Source organism: Myodes glareolus, chromosome 15 (assembly GCF_982192425.1).
Source record: "Myodes glareolus chromosome 15, mMyoGla1.1, whole genome shotgun sequence".
Taxonomy (NCBI): Eukaryota; Metazoa; Chordata; class Mammalia; order Rodentia; family Cricetidae; genus Myodes; species Myodes glareolus.
Genome location: NC_142040.1, coordinates 26,939,582 through 26,963,907, shown reverse-complemented (window position 1 = coordinate 26,963,907; position 24,326 = coordinate 26,939,582). Strand labels below are relative to the sequence as shown.

The 24,326-nt window shown below is 46.1% G+C and overlaps 1 protein-coding gene across 1 annotated transcript in view; it reads left to right on the top strand.

Annotated features, from left to right (window-relative positions):
* The window catches only part of Map1b (microtubule associated protein 1B), a 92,247-nt gene extending 68,823 nt beyond the window's left edge, over positions 1-23,424 (top strand). Inside the window, exons 4-7 of the mRNA XM_087896823.1 lie at positions 12-152; positions 7,907-14,393; positions 17,807-18,045; positions 18,968-23,424. Coding sequence (XP_087752949.1) covers positions 12-152; positions 7,907-14,393; positions 17,807-18,045; positions 18,968-19,123 — 7,023 coding nt within the window. The 3' untranslated portion in view covers positions 19,124-23,424. The remainder of the gene's footprint in view (positions 1-11; positions 153-7,906; positions 14,394-17,806; positions 18,046-18,967) is intronic.
* Positions 23,425-24,326: the final 902 nt, after the last annotated feature.

The window sequence follows — 24,326 nt, the reverse complement described above, 5'->3', positions numbered from 1 at the left end:
CTGTGTTTCAGGTGCGCTTGATGATCACTGACGCGGCCCGCCATAAACTGCTGGTGCTCACGGGACAGTGCTTTGAGAACACCGGAGAGCTCATTCTGCAGTCAGGCTCTTTCTCCTTCCAGAACTTCATAGAGATTTTCACCGATCAAGAGGTGAGTTCCACACAGTGTGTCCAGATGTGTGTGGGAAGGCAGGAGGGGTGGGCCTGGTCTAGATCACAGTTCCAATAGGCAGATGGTTGGAACCACTGCCAGTGTACTGGAGACAGGTGGGCAGTGGGAGCCATTGCCGGGGTGCTGGAGACAGGTGGGTGGTGGGAGCCATTGCCGGGGTGCTGGGGACATAGGTGGGCAGTGGGAGCCATTGCTGGGGTGCTGGGGACATAGGTGGTCAGTGGGAACCATTGCCGGGGTGCTGGGGACATAGGTGGGCAGTGGGAGCCATTGCCGGGGTGCTGGAGACATAGGTGGTCAGTGGGAACCATTGCTGGGGTGCTGGAGACGGGTGGGCAGTGGGAGCCATTGCTGGGGTGCTGGAGATATAGGTGGGCAGTGGGAGCCATTGCCGGGGTGCTGGAGACAGGGGGACAGTGGGAGCCATTGCCGGGGTGCTGGAGACAGGTGGGCAGTGGGAGCCATTGCCGGAGTGTTGGGGACAGGTGGGCAGTGGGAGCATGGGAATGATAACATCTACAGATGGCAGAAGTGCTGGAGACAGTGGAAAGGCTAGCACTCCAGAGGAAAAACCCAGCTTTGCTGTTTTCTGAGAGACTTCTCCAGGATGTCCCTACCTTTATCTCTGTTAGGACTTGTGCCACTTTTCCTGGCCTGGTTGCTTCTGATTTCTCTTACTTCTAATGACTGGACCCTATGTTTAGGGTGATGCAGTGTGAAAAGCTAGGGGGTAGGGGAGTAGAGTGGAGTGGGGGGTGGGGAGTGGGCTGAGGGATGTACTGGCAGGAGTCACTCCAGCCATTTAGCCAGGTCTCCCTGAGCCTGCAGCCTTGGTGTCTCACTCGGTGCTGGGAAGGGCCGTGTGTTTTGTCTTCCTGCATTTAAGCTTCCTCAGCACCGCACTTCACAGAGAGGTCTCTGTGAGCTTGTCTGCCTCTCAGAAAAATGCTCAGCTTCATTCGGTTCCACCGGAGGCCCCAGTAAATGACACAACAGTTTCCCCTCTCCACACACCGGAGGGGTAGACAGCACAGAACCGTGAAAAGGAACATTTTTTTACTTCGCGCGTGTGGAACCGCAGCTCTTTCAGAGGGTGTGAAGTCATCCATACCTGGAGGCACACAGAGCACCAGCTCAGCGGAGTGAGAAAGATCCCTGGCTCGCAAATGGCTCCTTGTGCAGAGGCCTCTGGGCTCACAGCTGGCCCGTCTTCCCACTTCAAGGAGGGAGCTTTGTCTGTCTTTCTCCCGAGCTGTGTTCTCTCTTCCTCCGGGGCTGAGCCAAACACCCTGATGTATCGCACCCACATTGCTCAATTGCCCTGAAATGCTGAGAGAAAGAGTTCTGAGCTTCCCTCTCTGGACTGCCCTGACATTGGTGCATAGCCACCACAATGCCAGCTCTCTTTCAAGATCATATTCTTAGATCATGTGCTGCTATGCAGGGCACTCGGGTCTTTGTCTGGCATTTCAGATGTCAGCATCTTGTCTCTGGGAGGGGAGCGGGCTGTAGAGACCTGGAAGTGGCCCCAGTTTCATGTTGGGCTCTGCTGGTAAGCTCAGCTCAGCTCTGAGGCCTGGGCTTATTTACATGCATGTGGGCCTTCTTGCATTCCTGTTCAGTTCTGCAGTTCCTTCCTAGTGTTTGCTTTCTGACCACATCATGGGTTTGGGTTTTTTCACCACGAGAACCAAACAAGGGAAATGTGTAAGGAAAAGCATTTTTATCATCACCAAGACTTTACATAAGGAGGTATCACGTGCCTCTCATCTGGGCCCCCAAGTAATCCTCCCCTTTAAAATAAGGAATAATTTTATAAAGTTGCTACTTAAATCACTTCTAAAAGTCATGGAAATGGAGGTTTTGTACACTGGGCTGTGCATATGCCCAATTTTATCATTAATTGTAAAGAAAAAAAAGCCTTATCTAAAGGATTCAAGTTCGATAGAAGACCCTCCAGGGTCTGTAATCATAAAGTTGGATGCTAACCTTACTACACCTGGGTAACCATCATTGAGGCCCCAGATGCTCATATTCTCCTCTCCTACCCCACCTTCTCCATAGGAAGTCATGCTCAGTGCACACAAAGGACCAGCAGAGCTGTTTCTAATAGACTACATAGTTAGTATTAGGGGGGAGGGGGACGGTGAGGCATGGGGGGGGGGATGTGGATTTCATGCTTGCCCTCCTGCCAAACCAATGGAACTCAGTCTGTGTTTTGTTTACCTCAACATTGAAGAAAGGATTCCAAGGCTAAAGGGGGATTAAAAATTACTAGACTAGGGGCTGGAGAGATGGTTCAGTGGTTAAGAGCACTGGCTGCTCTTTCAGAGGACCCAGGTTCAATTCTCAGCACCCACATGGCAGCTGACAACTTTCTGTGAGACTCCAGTGTCAGAGGACCCAATACCTTCTTCTCGCCTCCTAGGGCATCCAGAGCACATGCTACACAGACAGACCGGCATGCAGGAAAATTCATAAAAAATTTAAAAATCGCTAGACTAGACCAAGGGATATTACTGTGGCCTTGGAAGAATGCTTGCTGAATGACTCAGTGAGATTATTTGATGCCCAGTCTTGCATACTAGTCAACTGAAAAAGAACCGAAAACATTAGAAAAGCCAACGTTTCTAGGAACATTTTTCAACCTTTCCATAGGAAGGATTTTTCTTTTTGCATTGTCTCTTCAAGGACAGAATTTGGCCCTGTGTCTACCTGCACTTTCCACTCGTTTCCTGGATCTTTGGTTTTACTCTGAGTTATCCCTCAAATGCAGAAGGTCCTATGTGTCCCTCTCACAGTGGGAATGGAGGAAATTCAAGCTTTCAGCACTGGTCACTCTTTGACACACCTTGGAGTTATCAGACAGGTGGATATTTGAGCCCAGAACTAGAAACGTTGACTTGTCTAGAGATGCTCATTTGCAATTCATTTGTGTAATATGCATGTTTAAAGCCCAGAAGACAGATGCTGTACTCTAGGGGGAGAAGCATCCAGAACTCTAGAGGTTAAAGTCAAAGCGAAGGATCCAGTAAGAGGGACTTGTTTCAGAAGTTTTGCTTGTTTAATTAGGTTGCTCTAAAATATCACAGTTTGGGTAGGGGCTGTGGCTCCATGGTAGAGCGCCTGCCTAGCATTCTCAAGTTCTTGGGTTTGACAAACAGCAGAGAGAGAGAGAGAGAGAGAGAGAGAGAACACAAATAAGTAAATAAATAAATATGAACTGTTGGGTATACTGACCTAACCTAGACACCATATTCCAGAAAGTCATGTGACCAGATTAGGGTCTTTCAAGTCACAGCGATTTGTACAGTTTGCAGTCCAAGGCTTTGAGGCATTCTGCAACTTAACGTAATATGGAAATTCCCATTAAGAATAAGAAAGCCCATTATTAATACACTTTTAAAGTACAGCACTTCAATAGCAGACTAAGCTAGTGAGGGACCTTGAAGTTTAAGCTTCTTTGGCTTCATGTAAATCCATTTGATTGTCAGCTAAAATCCCTTGAGGTTTTCCAGGGATATTATCGTTAAGTCACATCTTCCAATCCCATCCTTTACTTTGCTAGCTTGTTGAGCCTTACATTTATCTCTTTAGAATGCCGCCCTGTTCCCAGTTGCCTTGGCATTACATCCTCAAGTCCAAAGCTTTCACAAACACCCCAGTTTTACCATCCCTCATTCCGTTACGCCTCTCATTTTGGAGCCATGCACAGATTTGACACGCATCCTACTCTATTTTCATGCTAGTCAGTACTCAGTAGGACAGAAGGGAGCCCGGATGCTGCCTATCACAGACCTTCCTCCAGGGTGACACTAAGGAACACTGCTTATGTGGCTACCTATAAATCCACCTAAGTCTGCTATCACACTGTTCCAAGTCCCTATTAAATGTCTCGCCAAAACCCAGAGATGATTGTCTATAATAATTCCTCTTCAGCTAAGCAAGTCACTTAGTCAGAAAAGGAACTACAATTAGAAATCTGTGGTTTTGAAATTAAAATCTTGTTTTGGTTATCTCTAGTAAAACCACTTATTCCCTTATCCTCCTTCCTCTCTCAGAGTGCCTGCATTTCATCAGAAAAGGTAATTAACAAAAGAGATAATTTTCTCCAAAGCAGTATTTCTCCCACTCATGTCTGCCATCCATCTTTGTAAGACACGCTAACAGTCTCTGTGTTTGATAAGCCTCAGCAGGCACTTGTCACACCTGAAGACATCATGTGTTGAATTGACCAAATTATAACCTAGTTAACCTAGTGTAGTGAGTCTCTTTATCTACTGGGGAAACAACAATAACTAAAATACAAAGGTAGAAAGAATGTTTTGGTAACTAGAAGCTTTCATTGTAAAAGGGTTTGCTGTATGGTTTTTTATTACTGTTCACCTGGCTTCTGGTTCATTTGGAAGCAACCCCGGTTTCAAAGAACTAGTCCTCATTTCCTTCCTGCTGCCAGCATCCTCAGATCATCCCTACTGCTCCCACCATTCACTGAATAAGCATCACCACGGACTGGGTATTTAAAGTCACCTGTTGCCCTCGGATCCGGTCCTCATCGTGTTGCACAAACCTGGAGCTGGGCTATGGAAAAACACAGGGGCTTTAGTTCTGTTGGGCAGCCCCGAGGACACTGTGATAGCCTCCTGCCTCCTACCCTATCCCATCTGTCTCCTTGACTGGCTCTCTCTAATTGCTGGTCTTTTATGATCTTGTCTCTACGGGTACAGCATGCTGATATTTTCCCAGAATGATTAGATTTTCGCTCTCTGGATTGCTTTCCTGATCTTATTAAATCTTAGTTTTCTATCCAGTGATGACCGTTGGCTGTCTGTCATGCTCTCCCACTTCCTCAGAATTCTCCGTAACCTTATTTGATTTTTTAAGTCATTTCCTGCATTTGATAGGAACTCTCTGGGGACAGGTGAGGAGCTGCAAAGTAAGATAATATCCTCAAGCCTTTATACTTTTTCCTTGAATTAGGTGACTGTATATTTCATATTAAAAAGTTACAAACTGGGGACCGAAGAGATAGCTCAGCAGTTAAGAGAGCTGACGGCTCTTTCAGAGGAGCAGATTCGGCCCTGTTCCCAGCACCTGCATGGTGGTTCTCGCCATTTTCTGCCCTTCATAAGCACTAGACACGCATGTGGTGCACACACATACGTGCAGACAAAATACTCATGCATATAAAAGAAAAATAAATACATCTAAAAACACATTTAAATCATTAACATAAGTTAATAATTGAATACTCCCAGACACACACAGCTAGACTATACCTTCAATTTGCTTCAGCTCAGCTAGACTGGATCTCAAAGATTAAAATGAACCGAACTTAGTTTTCCATTTCCACTGTAAAAGACTTCGCAGTGTGAATTATCCTTGACTTGCCCCCTGAAATGTAAATATGATTAGTTCTCATGTACTCTGTGTGAAAGTTACGAAGGAGGGAACTTTTATTGTGCTGAAATTATGGTGACGAGGGTCTATGTCAATTATTGGACAAGAAACCATATTTTAAGATAAATAAAATGGGGTAAGAAAAAAAAATTAAAGGACCAATGAGATGGTTCCATGAGTAAAGGCACTTACTACCACACCCTGTTGACCTGGGTTTGATTCCCCCCATTACCTCTTCCCAGGATCACATGCTATAAAGAGAAAACCAACTCCAGCAAGTTTCCCTCTGACCACCACACAATACACCATGACAATACATACCCAATAAATGAACGAACAAACGAACGAATGAATGAATGAATGAATGCAATAAAAACGGAACCTTATTCATGTTTGCTTTGGTCTGCAAATAGTCTGAACCAAGATTGCCCCAAGGATGACTGACATTTATAAGAAATGATTTGATCATACCCTTTACCCCCAGGGTTACTTGCCATTTGTTGTGTTAGTTTTCTTAGTTCCTAAAGCAGTAGTTGATTCTTAAGAGTTGTATGGAACAGTAGTAAGTTAAGTCAAAGGAAAGTAGCAAAGCATTGCTATTTTGGTATTTTGTGACGTCAACTGTTATGCTCAGGATTGATAGTCTAACCCAGCAATCTAATATAGGAAATCCTGCAGTCTAATAAAGGAAAGGTCGGCTTCTATACATTACTTCTGCATATATAACTTCACACTCATAGCCTTGCAGTGATAGAATTCTGGAATTCATTGAGACAGGAAACCAAGGGCAAGGGGTCAGAACTGTCGGCTGAAGAATGGCCATTTGTTTTGGCCCTGAGTCATTTGCATCTGGATGTAGAACCCTTGTCATTTGAACCTTTGAACTGACGTGGGAGATTTACTGAAACAGAAGTTTGGAGCTTTTGGCATGATTTGCATTTGCTGAGCCAAGATCAAGAAACACATGTCCTAGATATTGAAAAAGAAAACTGTTTCCATCAACCATTCTTGGTTTGGTCTTGATTCAGTTTTCCATATTTCCTTCCTTGGGAAATAATGTATGACATGTTGAAAAATGTTTAAGCCAGATGAGTGTTCACTGACAGCCAACTTATTCAAAATCCATTGAGATCATGGAGAGAGCCGAAAGTCTCACCTTGGAATTATTTATTTTAATTTTTTTTTCCACCTTGGAGTTAAACTTAAATGGAGGAATGAATGTGGACACTACTTTGTATAATTGCCAGGCCACTTGGACGTCATGGCTCCAGTAAGAACATTTGTATTTGTAGAGGACCTGCTGGGCCAGGCACTTAGTGAGTGTGGGTGCCAGAACCCAGCAATTTGTTGTAGTGGGCAATTAATAACTTCCTGTCTCTTAGAGCAAAGCAAACAAACCAAAAAGCAAACAAACAAACAAAAAACACCATTTTTTTTTCTCCTGTGCCTGTTGAATTCTGAAAGGAGACAGCAAGAAACACACTATTATCTGAAGTCCTCAAATGCACCAGTCAGGCACTTTTTGTCAAGTCCAGTGGGTTAAGAAAAGTAAGGCTTTGTATTTTCATTAGTTCTTTGAGAGTTTTGTTCAGTGTATTTAGATCATATTCACCCCCTCATAACTCTCCCAGATCTGCCCCTTTCCCCTGCCAATTAACATAGTGTCCTCTGTTTTGTTTTCTTAAACCCACTTTCTCCAATTTATGCTGCCCATATATTCTTTGATGTGGAAGCGTACCACTAGGTATGACCGACCGAGGGCCACACCCTTAACAAAGACTGGCAACCCCTTTTCTAGGAGCTATCATTGCAATAGCTTCTTAGCTAGCGGTGGGACTTCACACCTAACCTCCTTTCTATGCTGGCATTCTGTCTGGCTTAGGCTAAAGTAAAGGTTTCTAAGCCACGGTGAAATGATGGATGCAGCGTTCTCCTGTGATAGCCTAGAGTTTATTAACGAACATCTTTACTTGGCAACACACCCAGAGGCAGTAATCAGACGGCTACCTAACTACTGTGACGTCAGCTCCGGTCACTCAGATAGTGCCCGGTTTTGGAACCTGAGCGGGGTTCTGGGGCAAGGACTGACAGGGAAAATTTCTAGAGCAGAGGTCAGGGGGTGGCAGAGGGTACGTGGGGGACTCAGAACAGAGGCTGTCCACCTTCCGCACTGCAAGTTTATCAATGTTTTAATCAGAACTGTGACCAAATTTTTGCTCTTAGCCCTATGTAAAGTCAGTGATTCTACAGTAACTAATAATAGATGGGAGAGATGGGTCAGTGATGATGCCACTTAACCCTCTCCTTCCTTCCTTTCTTTTTGACAAACCCAGATTGGGGAGCTCCTGAGCACCACCCACCCTGCCAACAAAGCCAGCCTCACCCTCTTCTGCCCCGAGGAGGGAGACTGGAAGAACTCCAACCTCGACAGACACAATCTCCAAGACTTCATTAACATTAAGCTCAACTCAGCTTCTATCTTGCCGGAGATGGAGGGGCTCTCTGAGTTTACAGAGTACCTCTCTGAGTCTGTGGAAGTCCCTTCTCCCTTCGACATCCTGGAGCCGCCGACCTCGGGCGGGTTTCTCAAGCTCTCCAAACCCTGCTGTTACATTTTTCCAGGGGGCCGGGGTGATTCGGCCCTGTTTGCAGTGAACGGATTCAATATGCTCATTAATGGAGGATCGGAAAGAAAGTCTTGCTTCTGGAAGCTCATTCGGCACTTGGATCGTGTGGACTCCATCCTGCTCACCCACATTGGGGATGACAATTTGCCCGGCATCAATAGCATGCTGCAGCGGAAGATTGCCGAGCTGGAAGAGGAACGGTCCCAGGGTTCCACCAGCAACAGTGACTGGATGAAAAACCTCATCTCCCCTGACTTGGGGGTGGTGTTTCTCAACGTACCTGAAAATCTGAAAAACCCAGAGCCCAACATCAAGATGAAGAGGAGCATAGAAGAAGCTTGCTTCACCCTCCAGTATCTGAACAAACTGTGCATGAAACCAGAGCCTCTATTTAGAAGCATAGGCAATACCATTGAGCCTGTTATCCTATTCCAGAAAATGGGAGTGGGCAAACTTGAGATGTACGTGCTTAACCCCGTCAAGAGTAGCAAGGAAATGCAATATTTTATGCAACAGTGGACAGGCACCAACAAAGACAAGGCTGAACTTATCCTGCCCAATGGTCAAGAAGTAGATATCCCAATTTCCTACTTAACTTCAGTCTCATCTTTGATTGTGTGGCATCCTGCCAACCCCGCTGAGAAAATCATTCGAGTTCTGTTTCCTGGAAACAGCACCCAATACAACATCCTGGAAGGACTGGAAAAACTCAAACACCTAGACTTCCTAAAGCAGCCACTGGCTACCCAAAAAGATCTCACTGGCCAGGTGCCCACCCCCACAGTAAAACAAGTCAAATTGAAACAGAGGGCTGACAGCCGAGAAAACCTGAAGCCGGCTACAAAACCAGTTCCCAGTAAATCGGTGAGGAAGGAGTCCAAAGAAGAAGCTCCTGAAGTCACAAAAGCTAGCCAAGTGGAAAAAACACCCAAAGTTGAAAGCAAAGAGAAAGTAATAGTGAAAAAAGACAAGCCGGTAAAGCCAGAAGCCAAACCTTCGGTGACAGAAAAGGAGGTGCCCAGCAAAGAGGAGCAGTCCCCTGTGAAAGCCGAGGTGGCAGAGAAGCAAGCCACTGAGAGCAAACCTAAAGTCACCAAAGACAAAGTGGTCAAAAAAGAAATAAAGACAAAACCCGAAGAAAAGAAAGAGGAGAAGCCCAAGAAAGAAGTGGCTAAAAAGGAAGACAAGACGCCAATCAAGAAAGATGAGAAACTGAAAAAAGAAGAGGTGAAAAAGGAGATCAAAAAGGAGATCAAAAAAGAAGAGAAAAAAGAGCCGAAGAAAGAGGTTAAGAAGGAGACACCACTGAAGGAAGCCAAGAAGGAAGTGAAGAAAGAGGAAAAGAAAGAAGTTAAAAAGGAAGAGAAGGAACCCAAAAAGGAAATCAAGAAGATTTCCAAAGACATAAAGAAATCGACTCCTGTGTCAGAAACAAAAAAACCAGCTGCATTAAAACCAAAAGTGGCGAAGAAGGAAGAGCCCGCCAAGAAGGAGCCTGCAGCTGCTAGCAAGCTCAAGGACAAAGGCAAAGTTAAAGTCATTAAGAAGGAAGGCAAGACCACAGAGGCGGCTGCCACGGCCGTTGGCGCTGCGGCCACCACGGCTGCTGCAGTAGCAGCGGCCGGAATAGCGGCCAGTGGCCCTGCCAAAGAACTCGAAGCTGAGAGGTCCCTGATGTCCTCCCCTGAGGACCTGACCAAGGACTTTGAGGAACTAAAGGCTGAGGAGGTTGACTTGGCAAAGGATATCAAGCCTCAGCTGGAGCTCATTGAAGGTGAAGAGAAACTGAAGGAGACGGAGCCGGTGGAAGCCTACGTCATCCAGAAAGAGACCGAAGTCATCAAAGGTTCTGCTGAGTCACCTGATGAGGGGATCACTACCACCGAAGGGGAGGGGGAGTGTGAGCAGACCCCCGAGGAGCTGGAGCCAGTCGAGAAGCAGGGAGTGGAGGACATTGAGAGATTTGAAGACGAAGGAGCTGGTTTTGAAGAGTCCTCAGAGGCCGGAGACTATGAAGAGAAGGCAGAGACTGAGGAGGCTGAGGAGCCAGAAGAGGATGGGGACGACAATGTCAGTGGGAGTGCCTCAAAGCACAGCCCCACCGAAGACGACGAAAGCGCGAAAGCTGAGGCGGACGTGCACATCAAGGAGAAGAGGGAGTCGGTGACCAGCGGGGATGACCGCGCAGAGGAAGACATGGATGAGGCGCTTGAGAAAGGAGAAGCCGAACAGTCTGAGGAGGAGGGCGAAGAGGAGGACAAAGCAGAGGATGCCAGAGAGGAAGATTATGAGCCTGAAAAAATGGAGGCTGAGGATTATGTGATGGCCGTGGTTGACAAGGCGGCCGAGGCCGGTGTTGCTGAGGAACAGTATGGATTCCTGAGCACGCCAACCAAGCAACCCGGAGCCCAGTCTCCTGGCCGAGAACCTGCCTCTTCAATTCATGATGAGACGCTACCTGGAGGCTCTGAGAGTGAAGCCACCGCTTCTGATGAGGAGAATCGGGAAGACCAGCCTGAGGAATTCACTGCCACCTCTGGGTATACTCAGTCCACCATTGAAATCTCTAGTGAGCCTACTCCAATGGATGAGATGTCTACTCCTCGTGACGTGATGAGTGATGAGACCAACAACGAGGAGACCGAGTCCCCATCTCAGGAGTTCGTAAACATTACCAAATATGAGTCTTCGCTGTATTCTCAGGAATACTCCAAACCCGTTGTTCCATCATTCAATGGACTGTCAGAAGGGTCAAAAACAGATGCCACTGACGGCAAGGATTACAACGCTTCCGCCTCCACCATATCTCCACCTTCCTCCATGGAAGAAGACAAATTCAGCAAGTCCGCTCTGCGTGACGCCTACTGCTCAGAAGAGAAAGACGTGAAAGCCAGTGCCGTGTTGGACATCAAAGATGTGTCCGATGAGAGACTTAGCCCAACCAAGAGTCCATCCCTGAGTCCTTCTCCGCCGTCACCCATAGAGAAGACTCCCCTGGGTGAGCGTAGCGTGAATTTCTCTTTGACACCCAATGAGATTAAGGTCTCTGCAGAAGCAGAAGTGACGTCAGTATCTCCTGGAGTGACCCAAGCAGTGGTCGAAGAACACTGTGCCAGTCCTGAGGAGAAGACCCTGGAAGTAGCCTCACCGTCTCAGTCTGTGACCGGCAGTGCTGGCCACACACCTTACTACCAATCTCCCACCGATGAGAAGGCCAGTCACCTACCTCCCGAAGCCACTGAGAATGCACAGGCAGTTCCAGTGAGTTTTGAATTCAGTGAGGCCAAAGATGAGAATGAGAGAGCTTCCATAAGCCCCATGGACGAGCCTGTGCCTGACTCAGCGTCTCCTATTGAGAAAGTTCTGTCTCCTCTACGTAGCCCTCCTCTTATTGGATCTGAGTCTGCATATGAAGACTTTCTCAGTGCTGATGGCAAGGCTCCTAGCAGAGGTACCGAAAGCCCCTTTGAAGGAGAGAATGGAAAGCAAGACTTCCCAGACAAAGAAAGCCCAGTGTCTGACGTGACTTCCACTGGTCTTTACCAAGACAAACAGGAAGGGAAAACCACAGGCTTCATACCCATAAAGGAAGACTTCGGTCCAGAAAAGAAGACCAACGATGTCGAAATCATGGGTTCTCAATCAGCTCTGGCTTTGGATGAAAGGAAATTGGGAGGAGATGTTTCTCCAACACAAATAGATGTCAGTCAGTTTGGTTCTTTCAAAGAAGACACCAAGATGTCCATCTCAGAAGGCACTGTATCAGACAAATCAGCCACTCCCGTGGACGAGGGTGTGGCAGAAGACACTTACTCTCACATGGAGGGTGTGGCCTCGGTCTCTACTGCCTCTGTGGCTACCAGCTCATTCCCAGAGCCAACCACAGATGACGTGTCTCCTTCTCTCCACGCTGAAGTGGGCTCCCCGCACTCCACAGAAGTCGACGACTCCCTGTCGGTATCCGTTGTGCAAACACCTACCACTTTCCAGGAAACGGAAATGTCTCCATCTAAAGAAGAGTGCCCAAGACCAATGTCGATTTCTCCTCCAGACTTCTCCCCTAAGACCGCCAAGTCCAGGACACCAGTTCAAGATCACCGATCTGAACAGTCTTCGATGTCTATTGAGTTCGGCCAGGAATCGCCGGAGCACTCCCTTGCTATGGACTTTAGTAGGCAGTCTCCAGATCACCCTGCTGCGGGTGCGAGTATGCTTCACATCACCGAAAACGGGCCGACGGAAGTGGACTATAGTCCTTCTGACATCCAGGACTCCAGCTTGTCACACAAGATCCCACCAACGGAGGAGCCATCCTACACCCAAGATAACGATCTGTCTGAGCTCATCTCTGTATCTCAGGTGGAGGCTTCCCCATCCACCTCGTCTGCTCACACCCCTTCTCAGATAGCCTCTCCTCTCCAGGAAGACACTCTTTCTGACGTTGTCCCTCCCAGAGATATGGCCTTATATGCCTCACTCACCTCCGAGAAAGGGCAAAGTCTAGAAGGCGAGAAGCTCTCTCCCAAGTCCGATATTTCTCCGCTCACCCCCCGGGAGTCCTCACCTTTGTATTCGCCTGGCTTTTCCGATTCCACCTCTGCCGCCCCAGAGAATGCAGCAGGTCGCCAAACCGCCTCCCCACCCATGGATGCTGCGTCTGCCGAGCCCTATGGCTTCCGTGCCTCAATGCTGTTTGATACAATGCAACATCATCTGGCCTTGGATAGAGACTTGACCACATCTGGCGTGGAGAAGGACAGCGGAGGGAAGACACCCGGCGACTTCAACTATGCTTATCAAAAGCCCGAGGAAACCGCCGGATCCCCAGATGAAGAAGATTATGACTATGAATCGTATGAGAAAACCTCCCGGACCCCTGATGTGGGCGGCTACTACTATGAGAAGACAGAGAGAACCGTAAAATCCCCGTGTGACAGTGGATATTCCTATGAGACCACAGAGAAGACCACCAAGCCCTCAGAAGATGGTGGCTACGCCTGTGAAGTTACTGAGAAGACCACAAGGACCCCTGAAGACGGTGGGTATTCGTACGAGATCAGCGAGAAGATCACACGGACCCCTGAAGTGAGTGGCTACACCTATGAAAAGACGGAAAGATCTAGAAGGCTCCTTGACGACATCAGTAACGGCTATGACGACTCTGAGGATGGTGGCCACACACTTGGAGACTGTAGCTACTCCTATGAAACCACTGAGAAAATTAGCAGCTTTCCCGAGTCTGAAAGCTACTCCTATGAGACATCTACGAAAACAACACGGAGCCCAGATACCTCCACATACTGCTACGAGACCATGGAGAAAATCACCAAGACCCCACAGGCATCCTCATACTCCTATGAGACTCCAGACCGATGCTACTCCACAGAAAAGAAGTCCCCCTCAGAGGCGCGCCAGGATGTTGATTTATGCCTCGTGTCCTCCTGTGAGTACAAGCATCCCAAGACGGAGCTCTCACCGTCCTTCATTAATCCGAATCCTCTCGAGTGGTTTGCCAGCGACGAGTCCGCTGAAGATCCTGAGAAGCCCCTCACTCAGTCCGGAGGAGCCCCTCCCCCGTCAGGAGGAAAGCAACAGAGCCGGCAATGCGATGAAACCCCGCCCACCTCCGTCAGTGAGTCAGCCCCATCCCAGACCGACTCTGATGTTCCCCCAGAGACGGAAGAGTGCCCCTCCATCACAGCCGATGCCAACATTGACTCTGAAGACGAGTCAGAAACCATCCCCACCGACAAAACGGTCACATACAAACACATGGACCCACCTCCAGCCCCCATGCAAGACCGAAGCCCTTCTCCTCGCCACCCTGATGTGTCCATGGTGGACCCAGAGGCCTTGGCCATTGAACAGAACCTAGGCAAAGCTCTGAAGAAGGACCTGAAAGAGAAGACGAAAACCAAGAAGCCAGGCACGAAAACCAAGTCGTCTTCTCCCGTGAAGAAGGCTGATGGGAAGTCCAAGCCCTTGGCAGCGTCCCCCAAACCAGGAGCTTTGAAGGAATCCTCTGACAAGGTGTCCAGAGTGGCTTCTCCCAAGAAGAAAGAATCCGTGGAAAAGACTACGAAGACCACCACCACCCCCGAGGTCAAAGCCACTCGCGGGGAAGAGAAAGACAAGGAGACTAAGAACGCTGCGAACGCCTCCGCGTCCAAGTCAGCGAAGACTGCAACAGCAGGTACGTGGGCATGTCCCTTTACAGACCCCGGCTGCCTTTATACTTGAAACCTGTCTCCTTCTCTGTTTGGCGTTTTGCTTGGAGGACCAGGGAGCAGGGACTGATGCTTCACCTTTCCTCTGTCTTCCTCTTCTGTCTAAAGGTACACCTCTTGGCCCAGCGTGGCTCCCAGGCTTAGAGATAGCAGAGTACATGGCCCAGTGCTGCTGGGATCCGTCAGGTGGGATTGTTGGGTTGGTATTGTTCTGGACACAGCTGCAGGCCTGTTGCAAACCTTCAGAAGTAAGGATATATGTCTCAGACTGTTCAGGGAGACTTCAAGCACACTGGCCCTAAAATCACACTGAGGTAATAGGCCAGGATCTCCCAAAGGCCTATAGCAAACCAGAGGTTCCCCAGCAAACTTGGAATGTTCAGTCTAGACACAATATTTCTTTCTTATGAAAAAATTTTAAGTGTAAAATTGTAAAAATTTACAATTTTTTTAAAGCCATCATTTGGGCAATCTGTGCCCACTGAAACCATCTGCTGTGTTTTCTTACCTGCTCATGAACTGTGTAATTCCCGTTGACCGATAGTGTCCAGTACAGACAGAAGGACACATTAAAGGCTGTTTCTTCTTCCTTCCTACTCATGGTCTCACTAACAGTACTTTTTCAGACTGGAATTCAACTCAATAGAAGCTAAGTAGACATTGCCACTGATACACAGCTTTCTCCATTTCTTAGGGGTGACTTGAGGCTTCCATGCCTTAGCGCCCTAGCTGGGTTTGATCTTGTGATCCTTCGGCCTCAACCGCCTGTTCTAGGATCGCAGGAATGCCCCACCAGTTGTGTGAGCAAGCTTTTGACAGAACGACTCCTTGGCAGCCTGGTTTCTTCCTGTCGCTTTAACAGCTATAGTAATACACTTTGTTTGCTTCACCTAATTACCCAGAGATCTTCATTCACAAAACAATATGCATTTATCCGAATGTGTAACACAAAAACTTACTTTAAGCATTTCCTTAATATATGAGGGAAAAATTTAAGAGAGCAGCGTCTGGGGCTTTCAATTTAGGACATATTAATAACAGCCTTGGGTTTTTATTTTATGTTGACATCAGATTTGGCCAGGCTTGGCATTTATATGACTCACATAGAAAACAAACTGAATTTGCTCATGATCAGATGAAACATTAAACCACCAGATAATTAACTCCCTGTTTTAGAAGAGTTGACAACTATCTTATACTTAGAAGAAAGCATGGAATTTATCTAAACGGGATCTAAATACATGTAAAAGAAAAAAAAACAGAAGAAATTTGCCAAAACACTAGCTCATATAGGTAATGAATTGTTTTGTCTTTTGATGTTTAAAGAGAGGTAAAGACAGTGCAGTTGAGGGTAAAAGCACTTGACACACAAGCATGACGACCCAAGTTCAAACTCTGGGTGCTCATGGGGAGCATTGTCCCCTATGATCCCCAAATGTATTCTGACATGCATGTGCCCCGCACTCATTCACACTCAGATTTCTAAAGCAGGCAAAATGAATCCTAAGTTGACTTTCAAAACAAACCCGGGTGCACAGGTGTGATAGCTTTGATGGTTGGGGTATTGGTGTGAAACACTCACTGCTTGGTGATAAAGGTTTTCACCGTCAAGGGAAAATTGTAGACGTTGCTGACTCTAATTCATTACGTAATAGAGAACGGCTCTGAGCACGTGGTCCTCCCCTTGCCACTACCCAAGTTCTGTGGTTGTAGGTGTGTGTTACCACAGCTGACTTGTAAGGCAGAATTTCTAAGAGGGTCCTCAGATGGATATGCTGAGGGTTTTCAGTGCAGAGTCTCTCTGTCTTTCTGTCTGTCTCTCTCTCTCAGACACACACACACACACACACACACACACACACACACACACACACACGATCTTCCAACCTACTTATAAAAGTTTGGACCATTCTCACTGTCTCCCACCCCACCCCATTACCCCCGCAAAGTAAAATGGGATAGTTGATGGGATTCACTAGTTGTTTTGACTTTGGGATGGCAGTTTTTAAACTTTCCACAGAAAAAGGAAAGAATCACCATAGAATCTAGCCGTTTTAAATGGCTTCACAACAGTGTCCTCTAAGCCCCTATCATTTGAATGAGCTGGTGAGAGCAGATAGCGGTGTCCAGGCCCTGTTAACAGTTAGGCCAGACTCTAATGAGACCTGTGTCACTGAGCATGTGAGATGGCTCTGATTATGTGGCAGAGTGCGACATGGCCAACCCAGGCTGTTCCTTCCTTCTACCAGTGTCTCCAGACTACTAAACCAAATGGGGGTGCCCAGACACTTTGGGGGCTCATCCAAACTTTGGCTTTCCCCCAGCTCTTTCTGACTTAGGCTGGGAATTTTGGCTGCCAGGTGTTTCCCTAGGCTGACCTGTCCTGGCTGGTTAGCTAAAGCCTAGTCTTTCTGGACCCTCTTTTGCCAACAGCCGTGTCCAACCCTGTCTAGGGAGAGACATTTCTATTGTCTAAGGACAGTGGGCTAGCTCATCCCTTACTGGGTAAGCTTGAGGTGCAAAGGATCATGTGGGGTTAAGGTCTAAACTACTTCCTGTTAGGGAATCCTGGTGAACTGTGGGGAAATTACTTTTAAGAGACCCTAAAAGGGATTATTAAGGTCACTAGAATATGGTTTGGATTTTTTAAATGTTTATTAATTAGGGCTTCTTAAACTCTTTCCCTTTTTCCCAAGAAATTTTTATACAAAATTTTATACAATCCAGGCATATACATCGGTATGCAAATCAAATATTTACTAATACGAACCCATCTAGCAATCAAACATTCTAGCACAAGCCAATCCAAAGGTAGACTCATTTGGTACTTACATGCTGAGGCGATGGTAGGAAGCTATGAAAAATCTGTCTTTCCATAGTTTAAACTGTTCTATTTCTATACGAGCAGTATGTTTCAATATATGAGCAGGCATCATCCATTGCCCCCACATAGTGCACAGTGGTCAATGCTTTGGTCCAGAACCGAGGCTGCAGGTGTGGAAAAAAATTGTAATTGATACATCCACGTCTAGTTGTTCAAAACTTATGACATCAGGACCCATGGTTTAAGCCACCATCTTATAGAGCTTTTCAAATTAAAATGCATTCATAGATCCTTGAGTAGAGAGTGCTACTATCTAATTCCTTCTTTTGAGAAACCCTGAAACTCGTTTTACTTCCTGATGGGTTGTCTGTTAAAGGGAAGCCATCTCATCCTCAAGTTTTCTTATGGAGAGGACAAACAACCCTGGTACATTTTGTCAAATCCCTAGGGGAATACTCCCAGCCTTTCCATGTCTCAGAGGACCCAGCTGGGGACAAGTAGATATATCGGTGTCATCACACTGCTATGACCCTTGCTTTGTCTTTGTTACCGAAGGACCAGGAACCACTAAGACGGCCAAGTCATCCACCGTGCCTCCAGGCCTTCCCGTGTATCTGGACCTGTGCTATATCCCCAACCACAGCAACAGTAAGAATGTTGACGTGGAATTTTTCAAGAGAGTGAGGTCATCTTACTACGTGGTGAGTGGGAATGACCCTGCCGCCGAGGAGCCCAGCCGGGCTGTCCTGGATGCCTTGTTGGAAGGGAAGGCTCAATGGGGAAGCAACATGCAGGTAAGAGCACAAGGCCCCCATCTGAGATGCTTTTGAGCTAGGTCTAGAGGCAAAGAGACAGAAGCGTGTTTGAACAGGCATCGTTGTGATTGTGGGTGCTCGCGTGGTGCCTTTTGAGTACATGAGTACTTTTGAGTACATGCTTCGACTCCAGACCCTCGGGTCTGGCCAGGAAGCATCCACTCTGTGTTTCTACTGGGCTGTGATTACTGGTTATCTGATTTGTGTTTCTTTGCACATAATCACCTAGCAACCTGTATTCGCATCTTAAATAAGATTAATTGATAATATCCCCATATCACATGAGAAGCACCAATCAGCACCCTACTCTTATACTGCACGGTCTTTGTTCTCAGGCCAACGGGTGGGCTTCTGAGAGTTGGAGCTGCAATAACTAAAACTTCTTGTGTTAAATATGGAGCATAGTCTGTACAACATTCCCCCCATGTTAAGGGAAATAGGAGAAGCTGTAGCTAATCCAAACAATTCTTAATACTACAGCATTGAAAAATCAACAATGACCTTTAATCCCAGCACTTGGGAGGCAGAGGCAGGTGGATCTCCGTGAATCTGAGACCAGTCTTGTCTACAGAGTGAGTTCCAGGACAGCCAGGGCTACACAGAGAAACCCTGTCTTGAAAAAAAAAAAGAAAGAAAGAAAGAAAAAAGAAAAGAAAAACCAACAGTGAAACTGGGCTGAGTGAACCGACAAGTCTCTAACTGACTGAGGTTCTCCTTTCCATCCCCTCCTCTCAAGGAAGCAAACCTTTTAATTTTTACAGTTGAACACTTCATTTGTGTTTTTTTTTTTGTGGGAAAACAGCATTTTTCTTTTGTCCCCTTCTTCAAGTGACCTTGCTCTGTTTTTACTTCCGGCATCTATTTATGACCTTTAAATGTCTCCTTTTCTCCCCCTCCGTAGGTGACACTGATCCCAACACATGACTCAGAGGTGATGAGGGAATGGTACCAGGAGACCCACGAGAAGCAGCAAGACCTCAACATCATGGTTTTGGCAAGCAGCAGTACAGTGGTCATGCAAGACGAGTCCTTCCCCGCATGCAAGATAGAACTGTAGAAACCACAGCCGACCACACCACAGGATTTGAACTTTGTTTCCAGAAATTCTTGAATTTGAAACTACCTTTTCTAAAACGTCCATTCATCTAATTAAGTCACTGAACAATTACCTGCCAAATGCTATACTGTGTCATGGTGATGCAAGTCACTAATATTTCTCAATTTTTGCTGATCGCTAAGGGAAGTAACCATATTCCCACAATAGGATTCAAGTTACTGCAAAATTACCTACCCCCGTTCATCTCTGCTGAACATTTGGAAGCCATGCACTCGCGCACCCAACTGACTTCTGCTAGGTATTGGCATCTGTCTTAGAGAGAGAAAGAGAGAGGGAAAGAGAGGCAGAGGGGAGGGAGAGAGGGGGAGCAAGGGACATAGAGAATGCAGGAGAGAGAGAATGAGAGAGAAAGGATGAGAAAGAAAAAGGATGCAAGAGAAGGAGATGTAACGGTGGAGAGTTCTGATGTGATGCCCAGGGAGACAGAGTGGGCAGGATGGGGTATTCAGAAGACACCAGCAACTAGGTCTGCATTTTCTCTGACAGCAGCTATTGTGTGGTCTACACTGGTGAAATTTTCCGTTTTCATCAGAGTCATCAGAAAGAGTCTTAATCTGCTAGAGCGCGTTTCTAAAGAACAAAAAGAACGGAGCCTATTATGCGGGCATGAGATTTTTCACGCCTTAATTAAATGCCTTTACTACAAAGGCTGCCCACGGCATAATGTAGCAAATGTAGCCTGGACATGCGAGTGTCTTGAGCCCCATTCAGAACTCTCAGACTCTTCCACCCCTATGAGTAGGTTGATCTAAGGCATGCTCCCAGCATTTGTCCATCCACCTAGTCCACACCAAGTCAACCTGCATGCAACAACACCCAAGTCCACCCCAGTTAGTAACTGAAGCAAATACCAAAGCAGTTGGGAGTACATACGGGAGACATTTTGCCTTAGGAAGTGACTTGAATGTACAAAGACTCTTGATGCACTTATTTTTTAATGTGAGACAGCAAGTTTTTAAAAACACCCATGTAGGATTGTAGATACTCTGGGTAAAGGAGCGTGTGGGGAGGGAAGGTACTAGAAGCTCATCTGATTGGTCCAACAGTTTAGTGCTGAGTCATGCTTGTTGAATGCCACCAGTTCTGATGCCCCCTGTGGTCCCTCAGCCAAGGGCCTGGCATTTTCCTAGCTTCTTTAACTGCTTCAAGTCCAAGATCGAAATGGCTTCTGTGATCAAAGCTGGGAGCACAGTGAATCTTATGGTGGAAGAGGTTCCCAGCAATGTATAGTATTTGCCTCTCTTTGTCTTGCATTGGCCATTTTAATTTGCCATTAATTTCAACACAATTGTGGGAACACATGTACAGAAGATTTTTTTTAAGATACCTGAGATGTTTTCATAAATGAACTTTTTAATGTTTTCATTTACAGGAAATGCAGAGAAAAATTTCAAGCGATGGTCTTTTTTATTTTAAATGTTTTATAAGACAAAAATTGAAGGTTTTTTTTTTTGAGGTTCTGGCAAGATTTGAAGTCTGATACTGAAGTCATAATATTTATTAAAAACCTCTAACTACCAGAAATGGTGATACCTCCCACCCTTTGACTCTCATATCATGAAAGTCTAAGTATGTTCTGTTTGCGAGTGGGTGGATGGCAGGGTAGGCTATAGGTTAGGGCCTAAGTGCATCACCCAGTGCTGTCTCACCTACTTCCTTCAAGATTGTCCACCATGAGGTTAAAAGAGCCAAGTTCAGAAGAACCCTAGCACCAATTCTCTTGGGGCTTTCTTTTCTGGAAAACATCCAATGAAAGAAACAATAGATTGAAAACGAATGAATTCCCAAGTCCTAAGTGCACCATGTAGAGTTCAGACATGATGTCCATCCGTCGTTGTCATCACTGAGGCGCAAACCTGTGAAGCCAGATCCTGATGAAAACTGATGCCGTCTCGAGTGGCAGATCCTCGTGCCAGGGTTCAGAGGTGGCACGCTTCTCGGTGACGGCTGCGCTGTGCTCTGTCACACCACATTTCCTGTAGACTCTTGAGATCTACGGAGTAGTGAACAATGACCTCATTTTATTTTCTATGTTAGTTATTTATTTCAGAATTTACATTTTAGTTTATTTTCGTCTGTGAAGTATATGTTTCGCACTGCTATGACTCCAAGGGTTTAAACAATGCTTCTCTGGGGTCCCCTCACAGAGGACCCGTGCAGTCTACTTAATGCTGTGAATCACATTTTCCAAATGTTTAATTTTTTAAAGAAAATTAATATTCTATTTTTGTTAGGTGTCTCTAGGAATGCGGTTTTTATTTATTTCTTTTGAACCCATAAAAGTAACACATTAAAGGTACAGAACTGTCGTATATGATGGAAAAGACATCGTGATGAAAACAGACTTCGTTGACTATAAACGCATTTGCTTCACACTTCATGAAACAAGCGAATACATGCAAATTAGATGATTAATGGTAGCTCTTGGGTTGGTCCACATAACATACGAGAAAAGAAGCAGTGTCTATCTGGTCTTGCCGAATCCAGACCTCTGATTGACTTTTCTTTCATAGAGATGGAGTTACTTTCCTATTTCCCAAATTAAACTTACTTAGCCTACATATTATTTTGTTTTAAAACTATAAATATCCAAGAAGAGCAATAGCCAGCCTTCAGTTATAATGACTCTACCCCACACGTGTTATTTCTACAGAATTTAATGGGGACAATACTTTTCAAAACTGTCACCGATCCACTGACTCCGATCTCCTACCCAATCTTGCAGCCCCCTCCTGCAGCCCCTGTTCTCAGTGATGACCTTGGAGCCAAGGACACCAGGGTGAACTACCTTTGTGTTACAGGTGACTCCTGATGGCCCAGGCATCTCTCCTACCTGTGTGGCTAATCTGACTTTACTAGTTCCATACATACACAATTAGTTTAGAAGTAGCCATCACAATGGACCATGTACATGTGTGGTGAGAGCTAAAAACCGACACAGACTTTTAGATTTGTGCATATGATTCTTAATCCGATTGTATAGATTGAATATTTGAGGGGAAGGGATTTCCACCCTCTTTAAATGACGGGATTCTATTGAGCTAGCACTCCTGATCGTGACCTTTTCAGTAGTGTTTGTAAACAAAATTCCACAGCGACTAAATCTTAGAGATAATCCTCCATTTCAATTTTAACCAATTCTGTCCTCTTTTTCCAAACCCCAACCCCCATGCATGCTTTCTCAGTCTTGTGGTGGGACTGGATACAGTGACCGACCCCTCACCCCAAACACCATTTTCCATGGAATTCAAAAGAAAAAGAATTTTTTTTCTTAACGTTTACATATCTTAGTGAATGGTTTCCCCCAGTGTCTGTGGATGTTTTAAGTGTTTCCAATAGCTTATGAAATTTAGGCGCCTTCTAATACTTATTTTATAAATTTAATTATTTGCTAATGGAAATTTTACCACCTTCCATTTCTGTTACCAATCTCAGCTCCTGGCAGCAGGGCTACAATTCTGGAGTTGCTTTTCTTGCCTCTTCTGTCTCCTGTCACAAGAGGCTCCTGCTCGGCAATGGGACTTGTGAGTTAGGATAAAGACTTCTCTTTCTGTTTTCCTTTTGTACTTCAGATTTAGGAGAAAAGATTCTGTTTTCCGTGTGAAAGGACCTGTAAGCGTTATTATCTACCCAGCTGAACAGCACATCCGAAGCAGCCCAGGGATGAGCGCCGCTTTGATAGCAATTAAGTTTTCTTCACCTGCTGTGCAAACGATTCACTATTTCAAAACAAAACAAAAAACTGTGACTTTCTGAACTCATTTCAAAGGCAGCATCAACAACTGAAAAGGAAGGAAAACGACAACAGCTAAGAACTGGCTTCTCCGCGCGCACGCGTGGAGCTCCTGACACAGGAGCCCTGGGGAAGTGACTGCTCAGCTGCCCTCACCCCAGCGACGTTTGGAGTCTTGCTTTCCCACACCCGCACCGCAGGCAGCGTGCAGTCCTGAGCCCCCCCGCTGTGGAGAAGCGGCTCACTCCTCTCTCTTGTTCTGAATGGTGTTTGTGTCGGTCTGCAGCTGTGTATGGTATTATGTCTTCTAATCCTGCATCATTCCATCCTATCCAGTCATATCTAATGTAGAAAATTAGTTTCCAGTGAAAGTAATATGTAGTGCTTTTATGATATTTGTGTGCAATATCCCCTCTTCCACTGAGGATATTTGATGTAAAGGAAAAAAAAAAAATCAAAAAAACCAGAAACTCTGTTCCACAATAAAATACAAAGTGGCAAAAGTTCACTCGTGTGCTGAGACGTCTTTGGTTTCCGTGTCACCTGGACTGTGCCACCGTGATCAGGCATTTCATGGTGGGCTCCCTGTCTATGGCCCCGAGCTTCTCAGGGGAGGGGCTTTGTGCCCACAAGGAAGAGGCTTCTAAATATGAATTTTGTAATCGAGTGGGCATTTGACGACAGGTGAAGCACAGCCTAGGAAACATGCACCCCAGCAGTGCCCAGCACACTGGAGCACAGTACACAGTGGATAACTTCTGACTACAAGGCAAGCTTCCAGATGTTACTGTTGTTGGAAAGCCCTCCTCACGACCCTCCTTTACAAAGTGGGGTTTTACAATATGTATAGTTTTCAGCACTGAAAAGTTCATGGTCACCTCCCATTTTCTGGTATTATAATTCACCAAGCTGAAACTCTCTGAACCCATTTCATTAGCTCTTCTCCTCCATACCCAGTGAGGCTATTGGGTGTCAACAGAACCACCGTCCCCTGACTCCCATGGTCATGTCACAGCATCTTCTTTCAGGGACTCCAGATTTCTAGCCTATTTATCCAGTATCAAGTTCATACAATTCACCATTTGCCCCTTTCCCCGAGGAACCGTGTTCAGAAAGAATAATGATCCATCCTTCAGTATATATTTCCTATGCATATTTGGCCAGAAGGGAATAAGCCAGTTAATCTCACTGCAAAGTCTCTTGGGTGCTCTTCCCATAGGTCTTAGGCCAGGGATTATGAACTATTAGTATTTTAGACTGGGGAGTTCTCGAGGTGTGTGGTAGGGGGCTCTCCGCTCTCCTGTGCCCTCTGAGATGGTTTTAGCAGTTCTGGCCTCTATTCAGAAGATCACCCGTCAGCTGAAGTGTCCAAATACCAACAAACATTAGTAAAGGTGTCCCAGAAGGAAA